Source organism: Hippoglossus stenolepis, chromosome 17 (assembly GCF_022539355.2).
Source record: "Hippoglossus stenolepis isolate QCI-W04-F060 chromosome 17, HSTE1.2, whole genome shotgun sequence".
NCBI classification, from domain to species: domain Eukaryota; kingdom Metazoa; phylum Chordata; class Actinopteri; order Pleuronectiformes; family Pleuronectidae; genus Hippoglossus; species Hippoglossus stenolepis.
The window spans coordinates 22,039,543-22,051,105 of NC_061499.1; the positions used below are offsets into that span (position 1 = coordinate 22,039,543).

At 42.1% G+C, this 11,563-nt stretch overlaps 1 protein-coding gene across 2 annotated transcripts in view; it reads left to right on the forward strand.

Annotated features, from left to right (window-relative positions):
- gatad2b (GATA zinc finger domain containing 2B) overlaps nt 1-11,563 on the forward strand; it is a 51,473-nt gene that overhangs the window by 31,327 nt on the left and 8,583 nt on the right. Inside the window, exons 3-10 of one of the 2 annotated variants that reach the window (XM_035182173.2) lie at nt 198-327; nt 836-967; nt 4,163-4,291; nt 5,858-6,028; nt 7,220-7,583; nt 9,835-10,037; nt 10,761-10,892; nt 11,019-11,226. In XM_035182173.2, the coding sequence (XP_035038064.1) occupies nt 198-327; nt 836-967; nt 4,163-4,291; nt 5,858-6,028; nt 7,220-7,583; nt 9,835-10,037; nt 10,761-10,892; nt 11,019-11,226 (1,469 nt within the window). The remainder of the gene's footprint in view (nt 1-197; nt 328-835; nt 968-4,162; nt 4,292-5,857; nt 6,029-7,219; nt 7,584-9,834; nt 10,038-10,760; nt 10,893-11,018; nt 11,227-11,563) is intronic. The other variant, XM_035182174.2, reaches the window with a different exon arrangement.

Genomic DNA, 11,563 nt, shown 5'->3' on the forward strand with positions numbered 1-11,563 from the left:
CAGATAAGATACCACTGAGTGGGAAGTGTCACACAAATCTTTCAAGTCCTAAACTGAGCAAGTGGCTGATCAACTCTCCAGTCAGCCCCAGATGTTCACACTCAATGTTTGAGTGATTGACATCAGTGATGATGAAAGTGCACTTAAGATGTTCAACAAAATGAAAATCATTTTCTTTTTCTTGTTTTCCCATGAAGTGATGTGGAGCATGACAGACGAACTCCATCTCCAGATGTTATTATCCTATCAGACAATGAAGCGTCCAGTCCCAGAACAACACCTCGTCCTGAGGAGCGCCTACACCAGGCCAACCTGGACATGTTTAAGGTAAAACTGTCAACAGCAGTCACTGCACCAATGCACAGCTTAAAGATATACTCTCCCATGTCAGAGACTGGACTGATGAAAGTCTCTGTGGGCAACCCAATAGGTGAATGGTAAGGAGCATACCACATAGGAATATATGCCTTGAGCAGCAGGTCCTCGGTTGGACTTCGGTCAGCTGGACCATTTACTGCATGTTATTCCCTTACTCTCTCACCCTGTTTCCTGTCTCTCCTTTACTGTCTCCATCTTAATTAAGGCAAAAAAGGTCAAAATATACTAAGAAAAATGAACATCTCTGAATTGATCAACATAATGAATGAATCCATTCACTGCAGGGCTTCCCTACATATTAATGACACACGGCATGGCTGCGTTTCATCCTCTTAACTGTTTTACTTTGGCCTACTGCTCAGCTCAAAGGTGTGTAATACGCTGCCTTAAATTTTCCATTTGGATACCATGTGTCACTGATTTTGCATGTGTGTGTTGATTGGTTTGTTTGTTCCAGGGGAAGACCGGAGAGGAGAGGCAGCAGATGATCAAAGCTCTGAGAGAGGAGCTGCGTCTGGAGGAGGCTCGGCTGGTGCTGCTGAAGAAGCTCAGACAGAGTCAGATGCAGAAGGAGAACGTGGTGCAGAAGGTCAGCGCTACTACTGATTCCTCACTTACATTGACCATCACAGATCCACAGCCAGTATCACTCAGCACACTGAGCGACACTCACTATATAGTGTTTAAATGCAAATAAGTATATTTTCTTCAGTACTATAAGACAGGGACTTATATTCCTAGATTACAGCACTGCACTTTGCCTTCAAGTTAGCTAACGGTTAGCCAGAGAATTGCTCTGATTTTTGTTGGTTAGACTGTAGTAGCCTTCTTGGGTTTTTGTAAATGCCACGGGGTTCTCCCACACACAGCCAGAGACAGTTCTGTTGCTTTTCAGCATGACTTTATTAGATCCACACAGCAGGAACAAACATGAATCTACACGAACCTAAACTTGCCAGCTCTTTCAGCTGGCACCTCGGCTTTTCAGCTCAGTATTGTCTCTCCGTGACTGTCTCGGCCCTGAGTGTCCTCAGTGCGTCTCTGACCCTCTGAGGCAGCTCTGCTGCTCCCTTTTAAACCTGAGGATCAATCAGCTAACAGCTCTCACCTGCACTGACTGCTCCTCTCCTTCCGGTGAAGGTGCTCTCCCAGCCCCCTCACCTCCACACACGTTTACCATAGTTTCAATATCTATATCTGTAAAATATACACTAAAAATCAGAGTCAGTATATTAGCATTTAACAGTTCACAGAAGAGCAGTGGTTATGATCTATTTCATGAAGGGGATGTATCAAAATTCTGAAAAGAAATTAGTTATTAGTTTAACTCTACTTCAGGTGTGAGGTATCTGAAAAATGAAAGCCTGCATTTTGTAGGCTAATATTGATGTATCAGTACGACTGCTATTACTTTTGGCACACTCAGTGTATGTTGGGGCTAACTTGTATACTTTTACCTCATAAAAAAATTGAATGCAGGATTAGTTTTAACATGGTATCAGTACTACACTACACTGTAGCTGCTTTCAGACATGCACTGAACTCCGGAGACTCTCCGCACTTTCTCCAGAGGAGGTGTATGTGTGAATGCAAATGTCAGAGAGAGAGCCTGCAGATTATCTGTGGCCTTTCTGTGGATGTCCAGAGAGTTTGTGGCGATAAGAGCAGACACTGGTGTCTGTGTGTTGTCAAGAAAATCAGGTGATCTCTGCACTGGAATTATTAGGTCACTTCCTGCCTCTGTCTTCTGCACCCGGCTGTACCACCTCTCGCCTGCATAATGTGGAGGATTTGTTGCTGTTGTGAAAACGTCTTTGCAGAGAACCTCCCGCTGTGTTGTGCATGTGGGTAAAGTCCGAACCTCATTCTCTGGACTTTATCCATGGGTCATGTCTGAAAACAGCTTGTGGCAATACCACCCCTGATGCTTCACTAGTGGAAATTGATATACACATATCAATAATTTTATGTTCTAGGCATCAGTTTGTTTCTATTGATCTGACTAAAATATATACAATTTCAAAGCATAGAAAATGCCTCTAAGTTGGTGTCATTTGGCAACCAGCCCTTAAGAGTCAGCAGCTTGCCATTAACAAACATGTATGAACTGGTCTTGTTCTGAGCGAGGTATGCTCACAGATGAGTTAAATTCTCATAAAAGTGTCTTTTGGTCAATTTGTGTATATAGGTCAAATTTAAAGAAAGCTAGTATGAGCTGAAGGTGAGACCACCAAGATATTGTGTGGACGACCTGCGTTGGTATTCAAATTACCTGGACACCTGGCAAGCTTTACGGCCTTAAAAGCAAACTCTCCTGTGTACTTGAAATATACACAGACTACGAGCCTGGATGGGCCTATGAGAGTGGAGTCATTGTTGCAGCTTTCATCCTGTGTGGTGTGTCTCATGACATCCTGATAAAAAGACAAACTTATCTGTCTTCTGTCTTCTTATGTTTTTCATGACATTGACCAGTAGGAAAACAGGGTACGCATCTGTTGTTATAGAGGAATGATGATGTTGGTGCTGTCAAGTGTAACCGTGATGTCGGTACCTCAAGTCACAGCAACCTCTGATGGGTCAAGGCCCTGCAGGGTGCACTGCATTTTATTGAAGTCACAGCAGGAATGAATGACTCTTTGAGTCACTCCTACTCTGACACATCGACCATGTGTATAGACTTAATATTGTGTGGACTGGTCCTGGCATAAGTTAAGCTAGTATGACGTGTTTGCACATTGATATTGATACTATATGAAAAAAAAATGGATCTCAACATTTAGATTACTACTTGAACAGTATTGCATATACAGAGAGGTGTTGTTGTTTTTGTCCAGCCCATGTCAGGGTAGGCTAAATAACAGAAACACCTCTGTATAATGCACTGCAGTTTTACAGCAACACAAACTGCAGCCTCAAAATAATCCACACCTCAACTCAAACGGAACATTGTAAACTTCATAGAGGACAATTTAGTGCAGGACTGTTGGATTCGACTGACTTTTGAACTGCCAAGTGAGTGCACAGCCATTTTCAGACATGAACTCTGGGTTCTCAGGTTGTCCTGAGTTTGCCTTTCACATATGAAGAACGCAGTCCGTGTCAGATACGTTCATAACACACACGAAAACGTCCCACAGAGTGGAGGGGTGACTATGGGTTTAATCTGGGTAGACTATGCAGGAGGCAGGACATGATGTATTAATTCTGCTGTCATCACCCGCTTTAGTCTACAGCACATCAAAACTGGCGTCAGCCCTTATCACCAAAAGCTCTCGAATCTCATCTTTCCAAGTTAACATCTTCATCATCCTCTATGTGCATGGCACCTCTTTTTCGTCTCGAGATATTTGTATTCTTTCATTTGTTTATTTTTTAGTTTAGCATCCATCAAGTGTCTGAAGTGTAATCCACATGCCCAGTGTTAGTGTTCATTTTGCAGACATTTTCCTGACATTCTCCTAGGGGGCTGGTAGGAATAGTTGCAGAAAATGTCAAGAGCAACTGACTCAGACATTTGTGTTTATACAAGAAAATGTCCGAAGTTCAGTGTATGTCTGAATGCAGCTGGTGTGATCGTTATTAAATATAAATGATAATAAATTACTCACTAGCAAGTAAAATAATTGTTCTGATTGTTTCAGACTGGCTGTTATTGTGATCAAATTGTAAATGTCTTGAAAAATACTATGGAATTTAAAGTAAAACCTCTTGTAACACAACCACTCATGTTAGTGTCTCAGAAGTCTGTTTTATTGCACTGTTAATGTTGTGATGTTGGCAGGTCCCGGTGGTCCAGAACGCTGCGTCCTCTGTTCAGCCTCCTGCCATCCACAGCTCTCCTGGCATGGGGAAGCTGCCCATGAGGCCGGGCCTGCACAACCCTGAGCCCCAGAACCTCCGTACTGCACAGGTCTGTGTGTGTTCATATTCATACATTTTTTGTGATGACTATCTTCTTCAAAGATGGTAAAGTATAAGGAGTAAACTGGATATCAATGTGACAATGACACAGAACAGAAATACAGAGCTCTTGAGTAGAATAATGTGTATATTGTTATGTGTAGTCACCTAACAATTTGCTGTTTTGGATTTATATTGTATGATCAGACTTTGTCTTTAAGTAGAGCTCCATTACTTTTTATTTTAAAGGGACTGAAATCAGCATTTCTGGGAGTGTGCTGGTCAGGCCCGGACCACTCTTAAAAACAAAAATGGCCTCTGGTGGGTCCCCTCATTGAATTGAAATTTGGTTTTACATCAATGAAGGATTTCTGAAACATGGTTATAGAAGATGACTTTCTTTGTCAGTCTCTTGAGTATTTAATTTGTATTTGACTGAGTTTTGGTCCTGACTTTTTGTAACAACCCTGGCATTCCATTTGGACGAACAGAAAATGAATGATTTCTTTTTAGGATTATTTGGGGGAGAGACAGATGTGCTCTGTGGCATCAAGGTAAAATCAGGTGTAGACTAACATTAGACCTGGGTTAGTTGAGGGAATAAGTGGTTGGTAGAAGGTCCTGCTCTGATTGTTCGACTGTCTCCTGATGGGGGCTTTTGTTCATAATGACGTAGCTGAGCTCCTCCATTACATGTTGAGATGGTATTAAATATGCAGCACATCTCTATCTTGTGTGGTTGGTCTCATCAGCTTGTTTTGTAGCATTGATGATGTTTGGCTGGTTTGTAGCCATCAAGCAGCTGCTGCCCTCTGCTGGCTCCACTGTGTATCATGTCTCTCTAAACAATAATCAGTGGGTTTGTCTACATTTCTAATATTTTTGATCACCTGGTTTTTATTACTGATGGTAGACTAAAATATTTCAATCATCTATGAGTGTAACACATTACAAACTCACATTGGAGCCTCGTTCAGTGCAGGATTTACAATGTGTTAGTTTAAACTTGGTGAATCTGATAAACTGGACCTTGAATGTACTCTACTGAGGTACATTGAAACTGAAGTGCTGGACCTCCATATGTCATCAATTGGATATTGTGGATTCTGCTAATCACAAGTTCTTATGAATGTGTCAACTCTGTTCTACTCAAAGTAATAGCTGTTGATGTTAGTCAGCTGTTGATGTTAGTCACAATAACTATCATATAGTAACAAATCAACGGATTGGGGATCTGCGTTTTAAGAACCAAATAACCCAAATGAGAATTAACAGGATCTTGTTAGCCTGATAACATTAAATCTGTGTGTGAAGAACAGAGCCTAGGTCTTTTGTAGAAAGAAAAAATGGTAATGATTAATCACTCCTTTGTTATTGATGGACTGCAAAAACAATCTGTTGCTGATGATGGACACCAGCTTGGAAAGAGGGGATTAACATAGAACCCCCCAGAGTCAGGAAAGATGCATCTTGTGCACACAATAAAAAAACCTGTCATCAACAAATTCACATTAAATCTGAATGAAATAACATGCAAAGCACTGCTGCATGATGACAGATTTGTTCCTTTCTGTAGGGTCATACTGTCATCAGGTCAGCAGCCAATGCCAACCTGCCACCAATGCTAATGTCCCAGCGAGTGATAGCCCCCAACCCGTCCCAACTGCAAGGCCAGAGGATCCCCTCCAAGCCTGGGATGTCACGTTCCATCTCTGGCAGCATGGCCAATGCTGTCAGCTACCAGCAGGTATGGATTCAAACCAAGTCAGGCTCACTGCCCTGCATTGCACTTACTAATGTCACACACTGTAATGTACTACTGCAGAACAGGGCATGGTTTTCAAAGCCATGCTGATTTAGGTATCCGAGTGTCCACAGTACAGATGAAACACGGTTTTGCAGTGTAGTGTGGTAAGATTCCAGACAGTTTGTTATACTGATAAAATCTTTAATTACCGTGGTGATTTGGTTCATACTTTCCAGCATCAACCAAAGTTATCAAGTCTTCAAGACAAAGGCACAGAAAGCAACATGAATTTGTCATGTGTTGCCGAAAGAACAGCAAGCAGTGTCAGAGCTACAGATTTCTTTCAGTTGTCAGAGGTGTGCCTTAGAGGGGTGGGTGGACTGGGGAGGGGAACAGCAGGAGAGCGGCTACTGCGCTGACCATAGCTAGCAACTGTTAGCATCCACTGTCACCAAATTGCTTGCATTTAACATATGCTGATATTTTGTCCCGATGACTGCACTTAACGTAACAAGTTGTCGACCTGTCTCTCCTCTGCTCCCTGTGTGTCTACGTTACACACAACTACACACAGAACAGAGATAAACGTGACTTAGATTGACTACAAACCGCTCTCACACTGAGCTGAAATGAAATGAGTGAAACAGACATGTTTTTTCTTTGGTTTCTTACTAGATGAGAAAACACTGATGTTTTAACCAGTTTATTTCCTCCTGCTGTTGGATTTTCCAGTGTGACTGTGACATAACTATTTATGTATTTGTATTTGTCTGGGGTTGAATCAATGTACTCTAGCCTTGAGTAAGTTAGTCTACTTAGCTGTCAGGGGGAACTGAACGTTGGAAAAAACTGCTACTTAATTTGCCGTCTTCAGCATTATAAAGATATTCTGGAATATTTAGGAAGCTAAAGCCTTCCTTCTACTATGTTAATGTTGCACATTTTATTTGGTGTCATGTGGTGCTTTGTTATTTGTATTTGTTATGAAACACTGGAGACACATGTGGAGACACATTCTAATGTCAGATGTGAACTGAAGTACTCTGGTCTTTTGAAATTGTAATGACATTTTTCTGACTTTGTTAAACTGTGTGGCAGCTTGTGATAACATTCAAAACTTAGAAATCTGACTTTAAATAATGATATGATGATGGTTTTGCTGAACACTGCAGAATGTGTGTCCCTCTTCAGGCAAGCCAGCAAGTGGCAGCTTCTCAGCGCTCAGGCTCCAGTGCCATGTACATGAACCTGGCCCACATGCAAGCAGCAGCAGCGGCCGGCGGGGTGGCGGGTGGCCTGGGCGGAGCTTCGGCTGTTAGCCCATCAACCATGTCCGGTTCAGCCAGCGGAGGGGTGAGCTCCATGGCCGACCAGGCCAGCAGCCAGGCAGCAGCCAAACTGGCCCTCAGGAAGCAGCTGGAGAAAACCCTGTTGGAGATCCCACCACCCAAACCCCCTGCCCCACTTCTCCACTTCCTACCCTCTGCCGCCAACAGCGAGTTCATCTACATGGTGGGCCTGGAGGAGGTGGTGCAGAGTGTGCTTGACAGTCAGGGTGAGCAGCTGACACTCAGAAGCATAACATAAACTGTGAGGTCAAACAGTAGATTGACTACTTGACAAGAACCTTTTTGTTTTCTCTTACATTTCTTCACAGGGTTAGTTTGTACGAACATGACATGTCATATTCAGAAAACCCTTCTAAACTCAGAGAAGTGTGTAAATGACCTGAGTAAACATGATTAAAGTCACCTGTGCATACTTGTGCGAACATGCACCAGGATAGCAAATTAGCATGATTAACGCCCCAATAATTCCATATAAAGCTATTATGTCTTATTGAGGTCAGAAGTGTTTATTCATGAAAATGACATATGAGGAAAAGAAGAACCCTCCAAGTTTAGAGATCCAGACAGAAAAGTATGTCATTTTAGTTTCAGCATCAGCAGTGCAATTAAGAGACTGATAAAGCAGTGCAGTCACCTGTGGGTCGGACTGTCACTGACATAAAGAAAGAGTTTAAAAATATTGCTGTAAATATAACATTATAGGATTCACATTATGCTAAAATAATTTGACATGCCTTCTCTGGCATGTAGAGTAGCCACTCGCTGAGTCAAGGCACATCCACCTGATGTTCACAACAACTGTGTGTTCTACCATGGCACAAGTGCACATGACATATGAGTAGGTTATGGACATCACAGATCTTTTCTTTGTTTTGAATCACTAGGGTGAGTACACTGAAAAGACAAGTGCAAAAGACAGAATCACCAGATCAGACAGTTTCAGTCGCTCACCAGAGACACTAAAGCTCGTTAACTAGCAAATTGAGAACGGACAATTTAATTTGATAAGTCACAGTTCTGAGACACTTTTTAATATTGCAGGACTCCATCAGGCAAACTACTACCGGGCTCCCTTCAGTGAGTGTATCCTTAAAATGTCCAAAATTATTTGTTCTTTTGAAAAAAACATTTGCGAAAGACACAGCACTAGTATGAGCGCTCCTGTCTTGTCTGGATGTTGACTAGCGGGGTCATGAGCCAGGAAATTAAAGCATGAACTCAATCACCTGCAGAAAATTGGGAATTTTTGGTCAATGATCTGAAGGGCAGAGGATGTCGCACCATGTTAAACCCTATGAGACAAATTGTTATTTGTGAATATGGGCTATACAAATATAATTCGATTGATAATTGATTGAAAACTTCTGGCCATCATCTCTGCGTCACTGCGACGGCCACAGACATGTTACTTTTTTTTTGCAGACATTTCTATTTATTGATAACTATAGGGACATGAAGAGGATTTCAACAATTCAGATAAAAAGTGCTTCAGAACTATCTTACCAACCCTTCAACAAATCTTTTCTTATCAATGGTTTCCAAATTTTTCTAAATATGAAACTAAAACTACTAAGAATACTAAGATTACTGAAGATTTTTGTTAATTTGTACAAATCAGTCTTGCTGCTGTTTCCAAAAGTAAAGAGTGTTTCTGAAAAAGAATCAGCTGTAGTAGGTTCGGTGGTGTTTGAGGTCTTAACCTTCTATTCAAGGGTAAATGTCAGACCCTTACCTTTCATAGTTTGGTAGAAGAAAGGAAGAGAATGTGCCTGTCATTGTTGGAAAACACTGTTGTGAAAAAGTGACCCCTGTACGCTTACATCATACAACATATGACCTGCGGGTATAGTCCGGAGACTTAAACCGCAGTTTGCCTTTTACACATGCCCGACACAGCGGTAGGTTCTCTGCACAGACATGTTCAGAACAGCCACAAATCCTCCATTCTGGTGGTGCAGAATGGAGCAGACAGAGGCAGGAGTTGACATATTAATTTCGCAGCAGAGATCACGTGATTTTCTTGACAACACACAAACACCGTTGTTGGCTCTTATCACCAGTGTGTCTCTGGACATTTTCGTCTGTGTCTTCTTTGTGTGTGTCACCGCCTTTTCACTGGGAAATATTTGATTTCTTTTTGTATATATATTTTTTTTATTTTTCGCGTGTTAGAAGCATCATCAATCCCCCCCACTCACTCGTGAGGGATCTCCTTCTGTGTTCTCACGTCACATTATACTGACTTTCTGTGGACTTTATACTAAGGGGCCAGGCGGAGAAGGTCCGCAGATAATCCAGACCCTCTCTCTCTCTTTTGCATTCACACATGCTACTCCTTTGGAGAAAATATGGAGGATATGCAGAGTTCATTGCATGTCTGAAAGCAGCTCATGTGTGTGGGGCTTCACATTGTCACTGTGGCTGTAAGCACTTCTGATGGCTGAATCTTCTCTGTAGGTAAACTCAGAGGGACACTGGCCCGCATGGAGCCCTTCTTCTGTGCTCAGTGCAGAACTGACTTCACCCCTCACTGGAAGCAAGAGAAGAGTGGGCGAATCCTCTGTGAGCAGTGCATGACGTCCAATCAGAAGAAAGCTCTGAAGGCGGAGCACACCAACAGGCTGAAGAACGCGTTCGTGAAGGCCCTGCAGCAGGAGCAGGTCAGCACCACTGTGCCTCTCCATCACGCCGGCCGTATTCTCTTTCTCATATTATACCACATTATATTGAAGACATTATCATTTTACTAGCCAGCCCTACAGTCAAGTCTCAATCTGAGTTTTATTATAAACCGCACATGAGTGCCTTTGAGGATACAGTGCATTCAGAAAATATTATGGGATATGTATTAACAATTAATTCTGAAAGAACACATGTATTCAGAGCACAGACCACTGTGATGTGTGTAAACAGTTCTCTTGGACTCTCTCTTTTGGACACTTGGTTTTTGTCCTGACATGCAGTGTGACTTATGGGACTTTATATACACAGATGTGTGTTTCTCTAAACAATATCCAATAAATTTAGTTTGCCAGAGGTAGTGCACTCTATAAACAAGTTGTAGACAAATCTCCACATGCTATGAGAAAGATTTCATGGTTTGATTTTCTTCAATACATTTCTAGAATGTTTTTTTCCAGGCACAGTTTTCACTGTCACTGTGGGTTATTGAGTGTAGATTGAAAAAAATGGCTGTTTTGGCCATTTAAACAAAATCTGCAATGTACTGTGCGACAAGTGAAAAAGGTGAAGGCATTTCCAAGCCACAGTAAGTTGCTTTCAAAACACAAATGGCCACAGAGAATAGATGAATTAATGCATATCATGAATGTAATGATCCATTTGAAAGTCCTAAGTGTGTTTGTGTGTGTGTGTGTACGCAGGAGATTGAACAGAGGCTGCAACAGCAGGCAGCCCTCTCTCCCAGCTCAGTTCCTACAGGCCCCAACGCCTCTAAGACTGACACCATGATCCGACATCATGCCCTTCGCCAGGTACACATGTTTCCTGCCCAAGTATGTTTTTTAACTGAATCCAAAAAATCTCTCTCTTGCATGATAATGAACTGAGTAATATGCCACTGTAATGTAATTGTGTAATTAGTGCTGGTAAAGTTTATGGCATGGCTGTACTTCCCTCAGGCTCCCCAGCCTCAGGCCTCAATGCAGAGAGGTCTGTCCAACTCGGCGCGAGGTGTTCTATCAAACTTCGCTCAGGCCTCCCAGCTGTCAGTGGCCAGCAGCCTCATGGGAATGACTAGTGCCAAGCACTGTGGAAGCGGTGGAAGCAGCAGCAGTAGCAGCAATAGACTGCAGCATGACAGCCGTCGCCAGATCTACAACATCCCAGGTATCTACTGTACACATTTATCTAATGCTCACCAAGGATGTCCCAGTCAAGAGTTGTTGTCCTGATCCTGATCAATCTTCTAATCTCAAAAACTAATATTCATTACAATATGAAGTGAAACCTGGTAAGTCAGGACCTTTAGGGTTTGGTTTTATAAAAATAAAACACCTACACATTGGTTTATGACCTACAGAACTAATGATGTTTACATGCACATGTGTTTAGTGTTGTTATCATGCTAACACAATAAACTGAAACATCATCAGCATGTGTCAATATCAGCTGATGGTTTACACTCAGGAATACTAAGATATGCTAAGATAAGACACTCAGGTGA